At 54.4% G+C, this 22,533-nt stretch overlaps 1 protein-coding gene across 3 annotated transcripts in view; it reads right to left on the bottom strand.

Moving 5' to 3' along the window:
* Nucleotides 1–22,533, bottom strand: part of ERI3 (ERI1 exoribonuclease family member 3) — a 132,367-nt gene that overhangs the window by 3,103 nt on the left and 106,731 nt on the right. For 2 of the 3 annotated variants that reach the window (XM_068964874.1, XM_068964875.1), the window contains one exon: nucleotides 21,809–21,908. The exons of the other annotated variant lie outside the window; for it this stretch is intronic. In XM_068964874.1, coding sequence (XP_068820975.1) covers nucleotides 21,809–21,908 — 100 coding nt within the window. The remainder of the gene's footprint in view (nucleotides 1–21,808; nucleotides 21,909–22,533) is intronic. 3 annotated transcript variants of the gene reach the window in all.

The following is a 22,533-nucleotide window of genomic DNA, read 5'->3' as shown; positions in this document are numbered from 1 at the left end:
GCCTCAAGGGGCCACTTACTGTTTTCTGAAAATGACAAAGTAGGTTTTGGAGTCAGTCAGACCTGTTTCTAGTCTTAACTTCGCCCGTTGGCAAGTTTCCCCAAACTTCAGGTTCACCGGGGCGATAAGAGGTGCTACCTGAGTGTTATGCGAGGAATGAGTGAGTGAAACTGCCATCTTGTCTGCCCATGCTTTATGTCTGGAATAGCTCCTCTTCTTGATGGGTAGGGAAGGATGCTAGTTTTCAGGATGGTCCAGTGGTGAGAAGGTGTATACTGTACAATCTGTGGTATAGGTGACATAGGGGCCAGCACACTTGGTAAAACCACTTATCACTCATGCCACAAACTCTGACTACTGACTTTGTCCACCGGGGATTCCGGAGTCTAACTTGTTGTAACTCGTCTATCATAATGAAGAGAGACCCAGACTAGGCTCATCCAGCAGGTCAGTACTACTGCAGTTTTGGGCTTCCACCCCTGGAAGCTGACCTGAGTCAGCACTCCACTGATCAGCACAGACACAAATCTGGGCTTTTAATAGTAAGTTCAGATAGAGCTCTGGGTGAGCCTGATAACAACATGGCCTCCCGAAAGTCCTCGGCTCGAAGCCCTGGGTCAGCAGTCCCATCTTGTGGCCCATCACTGAGTGACTGGGAATAGCCTGAGGCTGTTCTGGGGGGTCAAGAGCAGGGAGCCTTGTGCCCACAGCAGAGGCCTCTAACAGTAGGTCTTCCACACCTCCAAATTCTAGAAGACTAACCTGTATTTGGAGAAGGCAATGCATCCCACTCCAGTACTCTTGCCTGGCAAATCCCATGGACGGAGGAGCCTGGTGGGCTGCAGTCCATGGGGTCGCTAAGAGTTGGACAAGACTGAGCAACTTCACTTTCACTTTTCACTTTTCACTTTCATGCATTGGAGAAGGAAATGGCAACCCACTCCAGTGTTCTTGCCTGGAGAATCCCAGGGACGGGGTAGCCTGGTGGGCTGCTATGAGGTCGCACAGAGTTGGACACAACTGAAGTGACTTAGCAGCACCAGTGGCAACCTGTTTTTATGTTCCTGCAGGATCATCCTTGTGACAAGACCGCCCTCATCTTTTGGGGGGCATTAATATTTTCAATGTTGGAATTAATTCTTAATGTTTTTATATTGCCAAGGCTGTAATGGGGGGGAGGGGCTAGTTGCATACATTCCTCAAAGGTGAGTGGGGTCAGCACTTAACAGGATGAGCTTGCTGGCTGGGCCCAAGGGTAGTCAAATACCTGCTTGGCAAGGTAGCTGCTAGTGGAGGGTGGCTCAGATCGCTCAGGACAGCCTGTGAGAATTCACACAGGGCAGCCCCCTGCGGCTGACACGCTCCAGCTGGTGCCCTTGTCTGGGACCTGAAAGAGGACAGGATGCGGAGCCTGGGCCAGGGCCACCCTCAGGAGGGAAGGGGCCCCAGGAAGCTCTTGGAGGGCTATCTATCCACACACTCACTCATTCAGCAAATACACTGACATCTCCTGGGTGCCAGGTGCACAGGCCCATGCTGGGCCACGGCCTGCAGACCCTGCAGCTCCCTGCCCTCGAGGAACTTCAGAGACTGCATCTGCAGGTGGCACAGTGTGAACAATGCTGTGCAAAACGCAGGCACCAAAAAGGGCACTTCGTTCAGTCAAGGGTCAGGAGAAGACTCCTGGGAGGAGTAAGTTAAAAATGCAGAAGCAGCTAGCCAGCAAGGTGGGGAGCTGTTCTCAGCACAGTGAACAGCACAGGCACACTTTCAATGGGAAATGTGTGGTGTCCCCCCAAATTTAAGATGAGCAGATGGTGGGTGGAGGTGAAGAAGAGACAGGGGAGTGGCGAGGTCAGCACTGGCTGGCCAGAAGAATGCCTGCAGAGCCCCAAATGCCGAACTAAGGAGCTTTAATTTCTTTATTCTGGGAATGATGGTGAAGACACATATTTGAGGAGCATGATGGGCTCCGATTTGAGTTTCAGAATTATCCTTTGAGGACTGGAGGGGTTAACCCAGAAGGCAGAGATACCAGCTAGCAGACTGTACTATGTATTTCTGGTCCAGGTCAGAAATGCTGGCCCAGAACAGGCCAGTGATGGTGGAGATGAAGGTGTAGAGAGAATGGTCATGTGGAGAAGCGGAGACAAGAGATTTTCAGGAAATAGAATGAGCAAGACTTCATGAGGGGTCTAGCAGGGCTGGAGGAGGCACAAGTCTAGGATGTGAGTACTATTCACTGTAATAAGGCAAACAGGAGAAAGGACAGGTTTAGGTCAGTGATGAACTCAGGTTCAGATGTATTAAGTCCTGAGACGTCTATGGGGCAACTAAACTTATCAGGCATTTCTTTTATGGCTTCTGGGCATTATAGCTTGCTTAAACAGGCCTTCCCTATCCCAGTATTATTAGAGAACTATCATATATTTTCATCTAATACTTTGTTTATAAAAACTCTGACTTTTTAGTCTGCCTAGAATTTACTTTTCTATGTGGTGAGAAACAGATCTAACTTGCTTTTTCCCCTAGTGGATAGCCAGCTGTCTTGTCACCACTGACTCAACTGTCCACACCTGCCCCACACTTTTGAAATGATCCCTCTCATATATACGGAGAAGGCAACGGCACCCCACTCCAGTACTCTTGCCTGGAAAATCCCATGGACGGAGGAGCCTGGAAGGCTGCAGTCCATGGGGTCCCTGAGGGTTGGGCACGACTGAGCGACTTCACTTTCACTTTTCTGCATTGGAGAAGGAAATGGCAACCCACTCCAGTGTTCTTGTCTGGAGAATCCCAGGGACGGGGGAGCCTGGTGGGCTGCCCACTATGGGGCTGCACAGAGTCGGACACGACTGAAGTGACTTAGCAGTAGCAGCTCATATATACAATTTCCATACGTGGATCTGTTAGAGCCAGGAAAGAGAATGAACATGAAATGACCAGAGAGGCAAATCATACTGAGAGGACACCCAGAGCAGAAGGGTAACAAGCTGCTGACCTTATGAGGCTGTGAGGCAGTGAGGCCTAAAGGAAGACTCAGACACAACTGAGGTCCCCTGCCTAAAACGCTCAGCATGGCAACACACTGCATAGTGATCTCCACGAGCCAGCGAGGAACAGGGCTGGAGCACGCAAAGCAGGGACCCAAGAGATGGGTGGAGAGAACAGCGCAAGGAGCAGGAACCACTGGAAGGAAGACGGCAAGAACCTGGCGCGTGTCAGCATTCTAGAACCTCAGCCCATCTCTGCCTCCTTCTGCCGCAGCACGCCTGAGCGCAAAGGATCAGAGGGACTGCCAGAGCAAATTCGCTCCCAGCCCCACGTGGGACATACTTACTCTAAGAAGTTATTGGCTGTTTATCTGAAACCCTAATTTAACTGGCATACTATGTTTTTATTGCTAATTCGGCTACTCGGTGCTGAGGGCAGCATCTCAAGCTATGGCTGGGCGCAGTTCAGGGCACAACAACAAACGGGAGCTCAGAAGACAGGAGACCAAGGCAGGGAATACAGGACTAAGCCAGCAGAGGGCCCCTGCGTATCCCTAGATTCTGGGTTCGAATCCAAACTCCATCACTGGACAACTGTGTGAACACAAGCAGATTACTGTACTTTATTTAACCTCTCTGTGTTTCAGATTCTTCTCTAAAATGGGAATAATAATTCATAACTATAGCAACTACTTCCCTCAAAGGGTTGTTAAAAAGATGAAATGAGTTTTTATTTGTGAAGTGCTTAAAACAGTGGCTGGGTTAGTTATTAGTAGTAGTATTGGTAGTGTTATTCCAATAGTATCCAATGATAATATTGTTATTCCAACAGAAATACTCTGCTAACCCCCAACTCCCATTCCTTGTCCCAGACACAGCCCACGCAGTCCCCAGGGCCCACAGACAGGGTGACCTTGGCCCATCGGAAACACCCCACCCCAGACACAGATTCCCTTCTCCCCACCAACAGGGCTCCTGCAGCTCCCTGCCCTCCCCCCAGACAGGACCCTCTTAGCCTCAACTCCAAAGTGACCCCTTCTTCCAGCCGCCCCCCACCCCGCACAACCCCCCTCCACCCCACCGAGGTGCCTGGAGGTGCCACAGGGCTGATGGTGAAGGATGACGGTGGTTCCACAATAAGGGGAAAAGGCAATTTCATCTTGATTAGCAGGCGATTTCTCTCTCCGTAATAAGCGCGCTCCAAATAATTAGCGTGTTTTACGTAATAATGAAATTACAGAAATGCAGTCCACTTATTCAAACAACTCACCATTACCATATTTTTAAATATTAGACTTAATTAGAGTTTATCACTTCAGAGAAGTATGCGGACCGAAGATGTTTTTAAAAAAATCCTCATAAAGTGTTTATTAAGCGCTGGTAAAGCTGGGATAATGATGTGTTTGGAAATTAAGGCAATCAAACACTTACCGCCGCTCCTGGAGGCCGGGCATGGAAATGAGGCCATTACACGCCCATTACCCGCCAGCTCGAAGCCACTTGGGGGGCGGGGAGAGGATGCGCCTGGCCGAGAGGGCACAGTGCCTGGAAACGCCTGTGCCAACAGCCTGAGACAGCCTGACCAGTAAGCACAGAATCACTTATAGGCCACTAACATGTGGCCACCGGGAGCCTGACTCAGACTTGGCCAGGCAGATGACGGGACAGGTTCCAAATGCCAAAGGCACCCAAGACTAACCTGGGTCCAGACTCCCAGGCCTGGCAGGACAAGTCAACTACATTCAGACCCCAGTGGAGTCTGGGACAGGAGCCTGATCGGGTAGCCAGAGAGGTCAATGAAGAGAGGCAGAAGCTGCAGACCCAAGTGTCCTCTCCCAATTCTAGGCCACACAGGAAGGGGAGCTGGCATGGTAGAGCAGGGTCTAGCAGGAAGCCCGGGGACTGAGTCAGGGGCCGGGCTCAGGAACACACCTAGGGACAGACTCGGACTGGTCAAAGTAGGCAAGAAGGGTGGCGGCAGAGAGGGGCGGGTTGGCTCCAGGCCCCATTTATCCCAGTGAATAACTAATTCCAGAATTTATAGTGCTGGGTTTTTGTTCTGTGGCCATTTATATCTGCGAGGGGAGGAAATGAAGAGGCAGCGCGGACGCCACATCTTTCTGTGTTATTGCTTGTCTGCCATTTGCAAATCATTATTAATTGTGGGCCCTGGTGGCGGGCCGGGCGGGGGCCGGGCCGGGTACATCCACATAGCTCTTCATCAAGGACCCCAGCCGCTGCCCCAGAGAGCCAATTACCCCGCCCTGATTGGGATCAGATAAAGAGGGAATTTTTACAAATTAGGGAATAAATAGAATTTCCACACAGGGCGCGGGCAGGACCTGAGAGGCTGTAATGAAAAACCATCCGTCACCATCAGCGCGGGCTGGGCACGCAGCCCCGGCACTCCCTCCCTTTGTGGGCCCGCCCTAATGCTCAGGGGCCCAGGCGTACAGGTCTAAGGACACCCCAAAGCCCTCCAAGGCCTGGAAGCAGGGAGAGGAGTTCCCACTGGGGCGCATGCACACCCACCGGGCCCAGCTTGGACACGATCCCTGTTGCCTTACCCTTTCCCTGTCTGCCTGTCCCTCAGGGTCTTGACAGGAGGAGACTGAGGCAGTCCTGAGTTGGGGACCATGGGGCAGAGACCACATCCACGCCCCTCCAGCTATGGCAGCCCCAGGGCAGAGCCCCAGACCCGTGGACCAGTCACTCTGGGCTCCCATTAGCGCTCCTCCCCTTGGATCATTAAATATGTATATCTTATTACACGCCTTGTTAGAGTATCGAGCTCTATTGACTGATGATAAATCCTGAGCCTCGTCCTGGCCATAAATTTATCTGGAGATGATGAAGACTCAATAATCTAGTCAGGCAGATAATATCATCGGGCCTTAAAAAAGATCATTACATTATATGTCAGAATTAAAAGTGAAATACGCCGTAGTAACAGGGCGGCTGCTCTGGCCATTACAACGGGTGCCTGCCTCCCCCCACTCATCCCCAGCCAAGACCCCACTGGGCTAGAGGGGCCAATAAGCCTCACCCTCCTCCTGGCTCTGGACACCATGGCTAAAAGTGCTTGATAACCTAAGGCCAAGTAAAGAGGATCTGGTGTGGGAGGGGAGCAGGGAAGAAGTGGCCACTAAGAACTGCGGAGCACACCCGCCATGCCTGGCAGCCTCTTCTGCCCCAACCAAGCTCCCACCTTAGCCTGTCCCTAGGGGTCTCCTGTGGAACTGTCTTCTGGGGGCCCTGGAGTGGCTCCACTGGGAAGGTGATGGGGCTTCCCCTCCTTCCAGAATGGCCTGACCAATGAGGGCAGATTCTTTCCAGAATGGACACCCAGGACACAGAGAGGTTAGGCTGCTTGTCTGCATGCCCCAGGCACCTGTGACGTGGCCCCAGACCCACAGGCCAGCAGCCTATCTGAGGTCTGTCCTGGGAGCATGCGCTGTCAACACAGACCATGGCCACCTCCCTCCCAGGAGCCCTGCCTGTCACGGCCTCTGCATCCTGCCGTTTGCGAACCTTGCTGCCAGCCTCTTAGTGTTTGCCGTCGGCACTAACAACCATCTCCGTTATATCTTATTTTCACCCGTTTCCACAATCACACCTTCCACCTGGCTAACCTCCTCCACTGTTCTTCCTTTGAAATAATAAATTCATACATCTCTACTGAAAGTGAAGTGAAAGCGCTTAGTCATGTCTGACTCTTAGCGACCCCGTGGATTGTATCCCACCAGGCTCCTCCGTCCATGGGATTTTCCAGGCAAGAGTACTGGAGTGGGTTGCCATTCCCTCTCCAGGGGGTCTGCCCAACCCAGGGATCGAACCTGGGTCTCTTGCATTGCAGACAGACGCTTTACCGTCTGAGCCACCAGGGAAGCCCAAAACAGGAGTTTTCCCAACTCAGGGATTGAACCTGGGTCTCCTGCACTGCAGATTCTTTCCCATCTGAGGCACCAGGGAAGCCTTTCTTTCCCCTCACTGGAACCTCAAAACCATTTCGATCCCTCATCTCTCCAGGTACATCCCCCTTCTGGTCTTTCTGCCCACTGTTGGCTGCTTATCCAACAGCCACTCCCTCTCTGCAGAGCTAGTGGAGCCCGCTCCTCCTTCACTGACCCAGGGGGAACCCCCAGGGTCTGAGCCATTTGTGGGGATCCTAACCCCTTGCCAGTCATGGGTTTAGGAGCAGCCAAGCATTCTGGCTACTGGGATATGATGGTAAGTTTGCTGAAAGACCTTCCAAGAAAATTTCTTGACTCTTAAGAAGAGAAGCATGAGGGGGAAATAGTCCTTTATATTCTGGCTGGACGTTTTCATGTCTGTACATCATGTCTGGGACCAAAGAAGCCATCTCCCAGCCTTGAGGGCAGTTAGTCTGTGAAGAACATGCTGAAGATAAAAGGACAGAGAAACGAAAAACAAAAAACCCCTGAATGTCCTTGATGACACTGCTGAGATGCTAAATGAACCAACCCTAGGATAACCTTACCTCTCTTGTGATGTAATAAACCCTCTTATTGTTTAAGATTTAAATTGGGTTTTCTTTTTCTTGTAGGCAAAAGCATAGTAACTGATACAGAATCTAAAGGCAGGAAAGAGAGTGAGAAAATAAATCAGGGGAGGCAAAGGGCAGCAAGGGCACTATTTGAGGCTAGGGAATTGGTAACCCCTGTTATGTTCTCTTAAAATATTTGCTCAAAATGTTTTCCTGCTATATCTCAGGATACAGGCCATGTTACCATAAAGGCTAAAAGAAGTCAAGCTTAGATGGGAACCCAGGAGAAAACAGAGGGAAGAAAATACTTTACTGAGAAAGGATTTTTATGTATGTGACGTGCAATTTAAGTAGACTTTTTCAAAGTCCCACAGCAATACAAAGTCAACAGACTCACTCATGGTTTCTTCTTCCTCCCCTGCCCTTCTTAGCAATGTCACTTCCAATGTCTAGATTATCTCATGGTCCAAAATGGCTGCTGAAGCTCCAACCATCACATCCACATTTTAGGAAAGAGGAAGAAGGAAAAAAGCAAGACTAATGTACTTTCCAGCTGAGTCATTTCCCTTTCAGTATTGCTCCTGAAAGGGATAGGTGTGTTCAGTGTGTTCAGGCCCGCACACTTTTCTTTTTATCTCACTAGCCAGAACTCAGAGATATTAGCATCTAGTTGTATGAGAAACTTAAAGAAAGTAGCATTTAACTGGGTACACCATGTTACCCCTAATTATCCAGGGGCTCTATCTAATGAGGAAGAAGGTCAATGGCTATTGGGTACATACCAAGTAGTTTTGGTCCAGGCAACGTAACGGATACACCTCACTTTGGAGCCTGGATTCCACAGTCCATCATCTCAGTCCTTTCTTGCCAGTAGTTTCAACTCTCTTGCTCCCTTTTCCTCCCATCACCCTTGCCTGGAAAAACCAAACTCTGCCTTCTTTAAGCTTACATCTGGGCTGAGTGTGACTAGAGAAAATAGTAACCTTAGAGGCTCATGTGACTCATAAAATCAGAGTCATCGACCTCACCTGGGTGTATAAACACCACCCCGTTTTCTGTGTACATGCGCTCTTTTTCCTTAGTGACAATCTCACATTTTCTCTACTTTCTACAACTCTCTAACCCCTACCCCCAGCATCACCCGACTGCCTCACCCACACAATCTTGTCTCCTACTTCACAGGAAGCACAGAAGCCAGCCCCCTGCACCTGGGCCGGTCCCCGCCTTTCATCCTGATACAGCAGAGGAATTGTCCTGAAGTTACTTCCGAAGCCACCCTCTCCCCAACTCTACCTGGCTTCTGGAGTCTACCCTGACTGCTTTTCAGGGGTCTTACATTGTGAGTAACCCCCGTTCTCTCTGATACAGCTTCAGTGGGCTGACTCCGGCCTTGAGACGCTTCTCTGGGTTTCAGTGGCACCACCCTTTCTCCCCTCCCCTCCTCCAGCCCCCGGGCCTTTCCTCCTAACCACGGTCATTAGCCTTCCTCCCTTTAGACTCTCTGCACTCTCCCTCAGCAAATGTAAGCTTTATTTACCACCTATCTTCTAATAGTTTCTCAACCTGTACACCTACTACCATCCTCTTGGTCCAGGAGTCAACCTCTCTCAACCAGGTGACATTACTGCCCCCTCTCCACCTCCTCCTCCATGGTGTCCTTCTAAGCCACAAATCTGGTCATTTCACTCCATCTTAAACCCCTTCAATGCTCCTGGAACAGAAAAAGGACATCAGTAGAAATGTCGTGAAACTGAAATAAGGCCTTTTGTTTAATAAGCAGTAAGGGACCAATGCTAACGGCCTGGTGCTGATGGCTGCACTGCAACTGGGCAAGAGGCTAACACTAGGGAAAGCAGGGTAAGAGAAGCTTCTGCAAACAGAAAACCAGTTCCAAGTAAAAAGTTTAAGAGTTCATAATTCAAACCACCACCACCACCACTTTCAACAAAGCCTCACTGCTCCAAGGATAGTGTCCAAACTCCTCCACTCAGTTCCGGGGATCTACCCAGGGTCCCTCTCGGGCCTCATCTTTCCCACACTCCTGTCAGACTGTGGAATTCAGCCTCTTCTCCCTCTTGGCTTTTCCACATGTTCTTCCTTCTGCCTGGGAAGCTCTTCCCCCACTGCTAGGCCGTTCTGAGGGACAGAAGCTTGCTGCGGTTTCCTGCGGTCCTTGCCTGCATCCCCATGGTGACGCTAGGAACCCCTTCTGTGTGTTCCCACAGCAGCCACTGTTTCTCCATGTGACTGCCTCTGTCACCCCCTGCTGGACCACAAATCCCTTGACGGCACTCCTGTTATCTCCACAGAAGCCCTCAGTAAATACGTAGTAAGTGGAGGAAAGGAAGGACTGGAGGAAAAGAAAGAGGGAAGGATGGGGGGACAAGATCACGTGAGCCTACTCTGGCCCTGATACCTGCCGCCTGCCGCCCAGACAGGCCCCAGCCCCAATCCTGCCCCAGGTTCCCACGTGCTGGCAGCTTCGGCTCCTTTCCCACCTCCACTCGTTCCGAGTATCTTTATTTCCCCAAGATCTGCTGTGCCAGAGACAGGTTGGGACCTGAGCTCTCATTGACCTGGCCAGCCCGTCCTGAATCAAGACATCTAGGGCCAGAAGGAGCAGTGTTGGGCTCCACAGTCCCTGCCAGTGATGCCCTGGAGAAGGGCCTAAGCAAGCCTGGGGACTCTGGGAGCGGGGGCTGCCCTCCCTAAGCCCAGTCCCACCTGGTAAATATTTCATCCTCAAGCTGCTCAGCTAATCCCTATTAATTTCAATGCCGCCGCCTTGCCTGGCTCAGCTCCCAATGCATTATTTATCCCCTTTGTTTGTTTGTCGCTAACAGGTGGGCCCCAGCGGAGGCGCTGACTGGGGACAAGCCCACTCCATCACAGTGTGGCTGTGAATTAATCATGAGGACTAATGGGAACCACCTCAGCTCCAGGCACTTCCCTAGCCCCCTCCCCCTGCCCTGGCACCCAGGGGTGGGCCTGAGCTGTCTCAGCACAGCTTAACTCAATTCAAAACAACACATTTTATCCACTATCTACCCACAGGAGTCAGACACTATGTTATGCTTCGGGGACACAAGCTGAACGAAAGAGACAGAAATTCCTGCCCTCAGGGAACTTTCAATCTAGTGCAGCGGAGCGGGGAGGGGGCATTTAACAGATTCTTAGTGAGGACTATGACGGCATGCTCCAAAGGTTGAGTGTGCAGGGGAGGGGACCTGACCAAGGCTAGGAGTCAAGGAGTCTTCCTTGAACAGCAAACTGAGCTGTGCTCCGAAGGCTAAGGGTGGGAATGGGGGCTCCCAAGGAAAATAAAGCCAGGTGGGAAAGCCCGGAGGTAAATGAAGGCATGGCAGGTTCCAGAGAATGAGGAAGGGTGCTGTGGGCTGCAGTACAGGGGGCATGAGGAGAGAGGCTTCAGAAGGGGCCCCTACATCAACGAGGCCCAGCCTGGGTATGCTCCTCTCCCTAAGTGACCAGCATTTGTCCCAGGAGATTAGCACAGAGTCCTCCCAAACACCTGGACACAAGCACACACTCACACCACCTCTGCTGACTTGAGCAGTGTCTGAATTGCTTGCCCTTTGTGCCTGTGGCACTGGACAAGTGGTCAAGACTGTAAGCCTTCAGCTGCACAGATCAGGAAATTCAGGTGAGCATTTGGCCTGGAGGACTCTAAGGAGGCCAGTGTGGGCCTCTGAATGCCCGGAAGCTTAGGTGTGGCAGGCCAGGGCTGGGGACACTGACTGGCCTCAGCCACCATGCTCAAATCACCTCCTAGGAAGGAAGTGGCCTCATCTCTGAAAACTCAGCACCAGACTGGGCACCCAGAAGACCCCAGCAAACACCTTCTGAATGAATCACTGCACAAAAACGAATGCCCACCATCTCCCACAAAGACCTTTCCCCAGACACTCGCCTCAAGTTTCCCAGAGATTTATATAGATAAACGGGCTAACTCATAAGCAGGGTGGTACAATACTTTCATGGTAAGCCTCACAGGTAGGCACCATCAACAATCCCACTTTAAAGAGGAGGAAACAGAGGCCCTGGAAGGTGCATGACTTACCCAGGACCACACAACCCGAAATGATGGATGTAATCAGAATGAGGTCAGCATGGCTCCAGGCTCCTGGCAGGTCCATAGATCTGCCCCTTCGGTGGAGGGATTTCCCCCAGGAATCTCCCTTGGTGACTCCAGGGATCCCCAATCTTGAGAGCAATCCTAAAAGGGACCTTGTTTATGAACCAAATGTAGCTCTGCCAGGGCAAAGACCTCACAGTGCACATGCTTGGGGGTTTGTAATTCTATGCAAAGTGGTCACTTTGAAAATCCATATGTCTCCAGGCTCTCCGTACATCACGGTGTCAAGTCATGGAGCAGTGGCATCCATTAGCAGCTCCCAACGCCAGGGCCTGGGTGCCCATATGCCTGATCCCACCCCATGTGCCTGTCCTTACTAGGGGCTGCTCTGGCAGCATTAGCCACGCTGTGAGAAGGCTCAGGCTAGCCTGCCTGCTTGACCCAGCCTTACCCTGACCCAAACGCCTGCTCTACCCCGCTCAGCCCCTGTCTTCTTGGAGCTAGGCAGCCAGCATGGAGGCAGCCTCGATAACTCGCTAACGTGCTGCCCATGCTGTCCTTAAAAATTTATGACTGTGCAACATGAAAAATCCGGCTGAGGAGCCGTCATTAGCAGCGCTGTCTCCCTCCCCCACCAGAGCCGCCCTCGTAAATTGAGATTTATGGCTGCAGCAGGCAGGGCGGGGGCGCGTGCAGACGATGAGGATGTTGTGGGGGAGACAGGAGAAACCGATGAGGCCGCGGTGGGGCCGGGGGCTCCCCCCTGCGGCAGCTCCGGTTCATCGCAGTCTGCGGAGATACCTACCGAGAGCCGCGTCTGGCCTGGGGTGTCAGCCTAGCGCCCAGGCTGATTCCCTTTAGCCGCCGCACCGGAGGGGCGGAGCCTATCTACGCCAATCACTGGCTCCTCGAGGTCTCGGGCCATATCCTCAGGTCCAGGGGCCAGCAAGCGAAGGTCTCTTAGTAGGATGACTTGGGGAGGGGGAAGGTTGGACCGACTGGGTCTGCCTCCCCCCCACCCCCCCACTGTCCGTTTCTCCAACCAGAGGCATCTGGGTTGGGCTGTGACTGTGGTATGCCACCCAGAGAATAGCAGGGAAGGGAGGGAGGGAGAAGGATGTCAGGAACCCTTCCGAATTCCCTCTCTTGCAGGTAAGAAAGGCCTGAGGAGAGGTTACAGGCGGGAAGGCAGGATGCCATCAGTCTCAGAGCCGCCCCAACCAGAGACCAGGCTGGGGCTGAGAAGAGGAGGTGAGACCGCGAGCCCGCACCCCCACCCCCGCCCCCGCCCCAGGCCCTCCCTATTACCTCCCCTCCGCCTACCCCCCTGCTCACTTAGCCCTGTCAGCCAGGCCATTATGAAATTGGGGTTTCATTTACAGACTAATTAAACATTACAGCTTGTTCACAATTACAACGCGGGGATGAGGGAGTAACTAATTACGGAAGAAATGAGCTAACATTTATCTCTGCTCCCACCCTCCCTCTCCCCCCCACCCCCCCAGTCCGGCTTCCTCCCGCTCTCTGGTCAGTACCAGCTCGCAAGGCTTATTACCTAGGATGGGGGACTGGAAGGGCCCGATACCCACCCACCCCAGACACAAGGTCAGACTGTTCCCAGCCACCCCAGGGGAGGGGCTTAGTTCCCAGGGCCCTGCCGCCACAGACAGTCAGGGCTTTTGCGCAAGACCCTGTGGGTGTACGGGACCCTGTGATGGTGCCTGTGGCCATGAGATGAGGGTGGGGTCCTGCTTTGGTGTGTGAGTGCGACAGCAGTGTGGAGCGACGTGACTGTGCATCTTCATCTTTGGGGCAAGGCATGGGACTACAAATGATGATCTCTGTGATGGAGTATGAGGATGAATGACCCACGCCCTGACCCCCAAGCCCCCAGGGCAGTACAGGAAAGAACCAGGAGGCTGCAGGAGGTGATGGTCTAAGCGGGACCCAGGACCAAATTCCCCACTGGGCGACCTTATTCAATCAGCCAGAAGCAAGAGAGGCAGCAGGTGACCCTGCCCTAGGGCTCAGCTCGTCCCAGTCCTCCAGCTGGCCTTGGCTTCTGGCCAGATTTGCACACCCCCACCCCCACCCCCTGGGGCCCAAGGAGCCTCCTGGGGGTCCTGGGGTGCCCCCTGTGGGCAAGAGTCCTGGGGTCTGGCTGGCTTGCTGCAGAGTTTAATAATAGTAACAGTGAGAGTAAGCGTTTCCATCCTTCCTGCCTTTGGGCAGAAGAAGAAAGGAAAGAGGGAGAGGAGGGAGTGGAGGGAGCGGGCTGAAGGGAGGCTTTGAGGCCTCAGAACTCACATCAAACGGCCGGATCTGGGCCTAATTGTCTGACCCCTGCCCCTGCCTTCAATCAGCTCTGCGGCTCCCCGCCCGCCCCTCGCCTAACTAGCAGCCATGTTCTCCTCATTAGGACAAGCTCCCCTTGCACACGTGTCCCCGGACATGTCCCCAGCACTCCCAGCTCCCAACCCTGCCTGGCGGGAGGGTACAGCGGGGACCCCGTTCTGGAGGGGCTCCTGGGACAGCTGGCTGGCCTGAGTGGCTCAGCACCTCTCCGAGCGGCGGGGCCCCAGGGGCCACATGCTGTGACATGTCCCTGGGCCGGCTCAGCCGCTGTGTGCATTCTGTCCTCTGTGTGTCCTTCTTGTTACAGCCCAACTGACTCAGACACAGCTCCTGAGGGTGAGCTGTGTTTGAATCCTGCCCCCTTGGGGCTGGTTCAGCCTGGCCGGGGGTCTGCTGTGGGCCACGGTCTGCATTCAGAGGCCAGGAGCTGAAGGACTTTGTCGGCCTACTGTGCATGGATGGTTCCCTTAAGCAGATCCAGGCATGGCGATGTGTGAGCATCTGGGGCTGGTGGCACGGCAGGGAGGCAGGGGAGCTGGGTGGTGAGCTCTGATCCTAGAGAGACATGTGTTTGAACCCCAGCTCTCCCACCTCCTTGCTCTGCTGCCCTGGGTGTGTGACAGCCTTCCTCAGCTTCCTTAAATACGATATAGGTGACAGCCCCAATCTCACAGGGCCTGAGGAGTCACTGAGGTAGCAGGTGTAGAGTCGTCTCTACTACACGTGGCACCAGCAAATCTTATGGAAAGGTACAGTGGAAGGATGGTGGATTCGGACCGGGACAAATTCCCTTCTCCACAGGCCTCACTTTGCCCAGCTGGGTCAAAAATGTCAGGGACAGAAAAAGCTGTGAAGAAGGGTTCAGAGCCCTGTAGGAAAAAAAAAAAAGAGCAGCTCCCAGGGGACCCAGCTGATACCAGGGGCAGGAGCTCCGATGCTGGAGCCACAATTTGGGGACAGGGATGTCACACAGCAGTGTCAGGTGGCAGGGGCCCAGCTTAAGGACTGTCAGGTGGCACTGAGGTCAGATGAGGCAGGTTAGGAGGGATGGTCCATGAAATAGATTGTCCCTTGAGTACTGTGGGCTTGGGAGGAGAGGGGTGCTAGGACCACCACGGGAATGCAGGCTCTCTGGGTCACTCTAGGTATTCATTCTCGAGGTACCAGACCTGTACGGGACTGGGGGAAGGGCTGGACTGGTCTGGGCCTTGACATTGTCTCTCACCTTAAACCAGTGGTAATGACTTGCAAATATTGATGGAAACGCAAACTACAGAGATTGTGTTTTTCGGGGAGTGAAGGTGGGGAGAGGGATAAGGAGAAAAATAAACTGAAATGAAGTCCGGTTATCTCCCATCTGTGGCTGCTCCTAATCCCCCAGCCCAAAGGAATCCAATGCAGCCCCTTATCTGCCCTGTCAATCACTCCATCACCGCCCAGTGCTTGGTGGGCACCACACGCCCTCGCACACACTCAAGCACATGCTCACACATGCACACACTCACTCCACGACTCTTGCTCTGACACTCCCGCCCACCCCAGCCCATTACTCCTCTGAGTAGAAGCAGCCAGCACGCAGGTCCTGCCAGATGGATGCAATTTGCATAATATCAGCAGCGGAGGCTGCAAGATCACCAGGGGTCAGGGCGCTGACATCCCCGCACAGTCTATCTGCAAGTGCTAATTTGGCCGGCATTGATCTGTCTTTCTGATTTCTTTGTCATTTACGTCTGCGATGGTTTGACAGGAGATACAGAGAGAGACAAGGGGAGGCCAAGCCGGGCCTGGGGCTAGGAAGGTAGGGAAACAAAGATTGTACTTCCCAGTGCATCATACACACACAGCACACACAGGCAGACACCAGAACCTCCTTCGCCTGTCCACCACTCCACTCATCCATCCATCCATTTCTCCATCTCTTGTATCTGGCAAGGGCCAGTTCCTCAGATGTTCCTGGGCTCCGAGTGCACCAGCCCAGGGAGGAAGGTGTGAACAGCCCCAAGCACTAGGCAGGCAGCCCAGTGGAGGCCCTGTAGATGCCTAGACTTGTCCCTTCTTGTGGTCAGCCACCACCCCCGGCTCATCATTTTCTCTGGGACACTCTAGAAAGAACTGGATGGGGTTAGGGGAGAGGGGGAAGGGGGGTGGTAGTGCTGGGGAAACACACACTCCAGCTGTCCCTCCCTGCTCCTCATAAGGGAGCTATGCTGACTTCTCCCCTCCCAGCCTGCCTGCCCTGAGGATGGCCAAAGCTAGGAGTGGGGGGCGAGATACCCCTCTGCCTCTCCAGGATGGCCAGGAACAAGTCTGTCAGGTCGCAGAGGCCTCACCTCAACACTTCACCACCCTCAGGTCATCCGAAGAAGTCCAGACTGGGCTCTGGCTGATTCTGAAGCCCTCGAGCTCAGCCAGCAAGTCCCAGGTCAGATCTACATCCTCCCTGCTGGGCCCTTGGCCACAGGCCCCACGTTCTCCCCTGCCTTGGGGGGAGAGTTCAGCGCAGGGATGGGTAGGAGATGTCATGCGGTGGGGAGGCGGGGAGAAGATGGGAACTCTGGGAAGGAAGAGCCCACTGCAGAGAAGTGGACATGGTCACCCTGTCAAGGGAGGCAAAGGAGCTGGAGCCTTCCAGGAGTGACCCCTCCGCCAATGGCTCTGTCCCAGCCCCACCTCTTTCCCTCGCCCAGGGTAGCAGGAGCAGGAGCAGGGTGATCAGAAGGAACTCCCTGCTGGGCAGTGGGGGGGGGAGGGTTGCTGGCGTTTGGTGTGTGCTAATCCCGGGCCCGAGGTCTTCAGAGGGACCGGGGAACTTCAAGGAGGGGAAGGCAGAGCTGTACTGCAGACGAGCTCATTAGCCAGCACCCCCACCCCCCCACGAGGAGGAGGGCGGGCGGCCCAGGGAGCTCGGCGGCGGAGGCGGCAGAGAAAAGGCTGTCACTGTCCTTTCTTCCTTTTGGTACAAGCATCTCCCCGAACCGATGATTCTCCTGCAGTGACATCTCTCACGGGCGCTAATGAGATCCGTGTCACAGAGCTAATGCGCTCTGACTGGACTCTGATAGACACCCCACTCCTTCAGGGGAGCCTACAGGCGGGCACTGCCCCCCAGGGCCAGGCCCCACCCAGCCACCTGCCAGCCCAGCTCTCTTGCCAAACTGTGCTGGGCAGCAAGCTCCTGAGAGGGCTCACCCGGTGATCTGCCATCCCATCTCACCTGGAGCCTGTGGAATCCCCGGTCCCTGAGCAGAGGAGCTAAGCAGCCAGGGCAGGACCACCCAGCTGGGCACCAGGGAAGGTTTCGATTGTTTGCCCCACCTGTGACGCCGGCAGTCTGCAGGGCCTCCATGTCCCAACAACAGGGGAGATTTTACTGAGGTTTCCTGTGTGGATTTCCAACAAGAAAGAAGGGCCTGTATGTATGTATGGCCTGTATGTAGGGTATGTCAAGTGTGTAGGGCCTGATCATTACCTCTACCTGGGGCCTAGGGATGTATTCTGTGCACTCACACTGGGAGGGCTAGGCAAGACCCTCAGAGGGGTGGCCCCTAGCTGATGCTCAGGATCTCCTGGATGGAAGGCAAACGGAAATCACTGTTAAGGGGCAGGGCCCTGGCTCCCAGGGCAACTGTGCCAGGGTGGCCACGCCCGCTTCCCCTTTCTTCCTCACCTGCTGCTACCAAAGCTTTGCAAAGACCTGTGGGTTTTATGTGACACTGAGAGAAATGCCAAACGTAAGCTTGTTTTCTTCCTCACTGTCTCTGCTGGCAGCACAAGGCCCAACACCAAAAAAGGTGCTCCTAGTTCAGCACGGTGGTAAGAATACAGACTTTGTGCTCGGATGGACCCGAGAGTGAATCCTGGCTCCTTGGTCTGACTGCCTGTGTGACTGCAAGTAAGTTACTCATCTGAGCCTCAGCCTCCCAATCTGTAAAATGGGGATGACGATGGCTGCCTTCATCAGACTGTATGAAACCTAAATGAGTTAATACAAAGCCCCCCCAAATAATGTGAATGTGCTGTGCTGACCACTTGCTGAAATGAAAGAAGGCACACTCAGCAGTGCCCGGTGGAGGCTGCCCGAGGCAAGAACACTAACGGAGCCCGCTGACACAGCCGGTCAGCAGTTCTGCAAATGTGTAGTCCCCCTCACCTGCAACCTGCTCCATGCCACCCTGCTCCCCGGGGTCACGAGGCTGAATCCACTCCCCCAGGAAGAAGCGTCTCTCCCTGAGCCCGAGGCCACGCTGACAGCCCCTGAGCCCCTCTCTGGCAGGCGTTCCAGCCCTGATGCTCCCCTACTGCAGCCCCCAGGGCCACGCCCTGTCCCCATCCTGGTTACGGAGCCCAGTGGGGCAGGACCAATACAGGTTTAGCACCTACCACAGCTCCTGAAACACAGCAGGTGCAAGGTAGCCATTCACCACCTCCTTCCCCTTGCCCATGGTCAGCTGGCCGGCCCTGAATAACCACCACCTCCCGCATAGCTTACTGCCTGCATCCCTCACCTACCCTCCCCACTGCCCCCTCCATTGATTGCCCTGTGGCCTTCCCTTCCGTGATTTCTCATTGCTAGTCCTTTCTACACAGACTCTCAGATGGCACTGACTGGAACCAGCTCTGACCAGGTCATTCTATCCAAACACCCTACGGCTCCCCCTCAAACAGCCCAGCCATGCACATCTATCCCAGCGGGCCCCTCCATTCCACAGCCAAGGTCCCTGTCCTGCCTGGCCGGCCAAACCTCCAGCACACCTGCCCCCTTACTCTGTCAGCACCTCCACCACCCCAGTGCCCAGCAGAAGTCCCCGCCAGGTAAGCCCCACAGCCCTCCCCTGCCACCCATACCTTAGAAGGAGACTCAGGAGATTCCTCCAGGGGCCAGGATCATTGGAGCTCAGCACACCCTGCCACTCCCCACCACCCGAGGCATTGCGGGAGAAGCCAGCAGCCCCTGGAGAGGGCTAAGCTATGGGACCTGCAGAGCCCTTACCCAGAGTCACCAAGGCTGCCTCACCCCCCGGCAAGATACATACCACTCCCCACTTGGGGCTGGCAGCTCCTCACACAGTTAATTAGCACCATGTCACTGAGGACCAGCCTGAGTGGCCAGTGACAGGAGCTGACCCCTGACCCCAGGGCTGGGAAACAGTCCACATCAAACTCTTACAGCGCGACCCTTTTAGCACGCACAGTAACTCAGGGCACCGCCAGCTGAAGCTCATTAAAGCTGTCTCTTTGGCGCGAGGGCCATTAACCTCACCGCTCAAAATCTGCACCTCCCCTCCCCGCCTCCCCCAGCCCAATTAATGCCCTGCATCCTCCCTTCCTTCCAAGCACCCTCACCCACTCCTCAGAACCAGCCAGCAACTGGCAGGGCAGCCCCCTTCATTCACAAGTACAAGGATCGAGTGCCAGGAGCCCCCCGTGCCCTGGGCAGAGCAACAGAGGAGGCAGCTCCTGGAGCACCCACTGTGCGCCCAGACTGCGCCAGCTGTTCCTAACAGCCCAGGGAGGCAGGTGGCACTGCCTCTGATCTAAGGCCACAGGGCCTGAACTGCTGCTAGCTCCAAAGCCCTGACTTTGCTGCCAGCAGCCAGAGCCTTGGGTGGCCCCTGGGGCCCACCCAGAGGGAAACACCTTCTTCTCTGAAGAAGGAGGGAATACTTCAAGGGTCCCCACCCCGAGCCAACATGGGTGAACAGACAACAACGCCATCACTGAGTCCCAGGAGGCAGCAAAGAGTCGGAACAAGGCACCCCTTCCTCTCACAGATACACAGAAGCAGGGAGGGAGCCCCGCTCAGGCTGTGGGGTGAATCACCCTAGTCCTGCCAGCCCCTCCGCCTCTGGCAGCTCCTCTTTCCCTGGGCCAACACGCCTTCCCACGGGCCCAGGTTCTCTGCTCCCTCGCTTGCCCAACACCCTTGCCTGATTCATCGCTCACTCGCCGTCCGTTCATCCACCAGAGCGTTTGTCGAGCACCTACTTAGAACTAGTGTGTGTAGCACTCAACTGCCTCATTGATTCTGGACCAGAGCTCTGATCCTGTCTTTTCCTGTCTCCTTAAAACCTCACAAAAAGCCACATCCTCTGACCTGGCATTCAAGCCTGGCTTATTTCCCCATTTATCTTCTAGCCATTTCATTCCCTAACCCAAATGTTCCACTCCAGTCACAGGAAACTACTTGCAGATGTCCAAAATTGTCCTCTCATCACAACAGGCTGCCTCCTGCCCTTGCGCTTTGGTATACAGATGGCCTCCCCAAAGTAGAAAACCCTTCCCCCAACTGTCTGCCTAGCAAACTTCTATTCATCCTTCAGGGATCCCTTGACTCAGGTCTCATCTTCTCTAGGAAACTTCCTGCTGACTTCGACGGCCCATCAGCAGGATAGGTTTGGGGTCTCCTCTAGGCTGTATAAAACAGCTCCTATGGGAGGGAACAGCAGTTGTGGGGGATTCCCAACTCCCCACGCCTGATGGCCACTTCCTCTTTCCCCCGGGACCCCAAGAGAGCCTTGAGGGCCAATAAAAATGATATGGGGGCATCCTCAAGCAGTGAAATGTAAATGAAGAAGAAGCCCTCGGCAACTGACGCCAGAGAAACCATCCTCGGGGCAGCCCAGGTGTTTCTATCCCGACCCTGAGCACCCTGGGTGGAGACTGCCCAGTTCAGCCTCTGCCTCCTCCCAGGAGCTCCCTGAGGACAGAACCATCCGCTCAGCATGCCCAGCCCCAGCAGGCACCTGCAGTGTCTGCGGAAAGGATGAGGCCAGTCTGCAGCAGGTGACTGGACACCTTTCAGTGTATCTTGCCGGGCCCCTTCCCTGTCATACCTCCACAAAGGTACACAGGCTATGCTAATGTGTAACATCACCCAGGAACACCCCTGCTCCTCCCCACTTGGAACAAAGCCTATACCTGTCAAGTACCCTGCTTGAAAATATTTGCATGCACACGTGTGCAGACACACACACCAAATGAGATGCACAGAAACGAACAAACACGTTTTCTGATGGATACACACACAGGCTGATGGTTGCTTCCAGAGAGACAGGTGCCCTCAGGAAGGTGTACACAGAACACTGTGACCCATACACACATACACGCATCCCTCAAAGAGACACATTACAGGGACACTTACAAACTCCCAGACACACACACAGAGACATGCAGCTGAAGGTGCCATTCACCCCCTCACAGACACACGTCCACAATGGTGTATAAGAAGCCAGCAGAGCCTCCCATGCCTAGAACCAGCCCCCTCCCATGGAGCAATCCCCCTGAGGAGGCACCCCCATCTAGTACCCCAAGTGGCCCCTCCCAGCCCAGGCACCACTCAATGGCGGCTGCTGCTCCTACGGGGTAGTTCAATACCCTGTGGACGGAGCCATCGGTCAGAAGGACCCCGACTAATTAAAAGCTGGTGAGGTTTAAATAATTCATCTCCTTAACTCCCATTGATCGCCCAGTTTAGTGGCCACAGACTTGAAACAATATTAAACAGCCTTTTCCAGCTCCACGGGGGGTGGGTAAGCTGACGTGCCCACCCCTCTGAGGACATCACCCGCCAGAGATGCAACCCAGGGTGGGATCCCTTGGTCTGAATCCAAGGCCACCTGTGATCCACCCAAAGCCCAGACCCCAGCCTCCTCCTGAAAGTTGTTTTGAGAGACCCTTTCCTTTCCAGCAGTCAGGTTCCACTCTCCCCTCACTCCTCCCTCCTTCCCCGCTCCCCCCAGCTACGGAGAGCACCCTGCTGGAGCACTGAATGAGCCCCAGAACCCCTCTGTGTGCCACGGGACTGGGGTGTGTGGGCAGGGGACTGACCAAGCTGCCAGGGGGATGTGTGGAGGGACTGACCAATGCCGCTGTGGGGCCGGCCTATGTGTTGCAGGCTGAGGCCCTTGTTCATGTCTAGAAGTCCATTCTTGGGCCAGCAGCCCATGGCGAAGCTGTAAGCCTGGAAGACAGGAGGCAAGAGTGGTTACCAGAGGCCCTGACCCAACCCCATCACTCACCAACACCCCCAGCCCCCCATGTCTTCCCAGCAAGGGCTTACTCTCATCACGCCACTTCATGAGAGTCCTCCCTACTTGCTGGGTTCCCTTTCCACCAGAGTCCCTCCAGAAAACCCTTTCCACCTTCAGAGCTCCCTCTCTCCTGGGTGTCTTCCCATCAGAGGTCCCCAGCCCGCATGGAGTGCCCCTCACCAAGCTCCTCTCTAGAGCTCCCATTTATTAAGATCCTCCTTCTTAAGACTCCTCCTCCCACCAGGCATCCCCTTCATCATGCAACCCCCCTCCCCCCCATCCAGAGTCTCTGGGCCTCATTGGGTATTACTGGTCACAAAGACTGGTGGTGGGAGGGACTTGGAGATCAGTATATCTAGACTTCTCTCCAAAGACAGGAAAACTGAAGCAAGAGACGAGGGGGCCAGCCAAATGCCTGTGGTCAAGGTGCTTTTGACCTGGAGGTAGGCCAGATTGTGGAGCTGAGTGCCATATGGGCCTCAACTGAAGAGGGGGAAGGTCACCTGGCCGACTCAAGCAGCTGTGAGGGGAGCACACGAAGAGTGTGTGTTTGTG

The sequence above is a fragment of the Capricornis sumatraensis genome, chromosome 2 (genome assembly GCF_032405125.1).
Source record: "Capricornis sumatraensis isolate serow.1 chromosome 2, serow.2, whole genome shotgun sequence".
Classification (NCBI taxonomy): Eukaryota; Metazoa; Chordata; class Mammalia; order Artiodactyla; family Bovidae; genus Capricornis; species Capricornis sumatraensis.
Note: the sequence above shows the minus strand (reverse complement) of the source record. Positions and strands in the feature narration are given on the sequence as shown.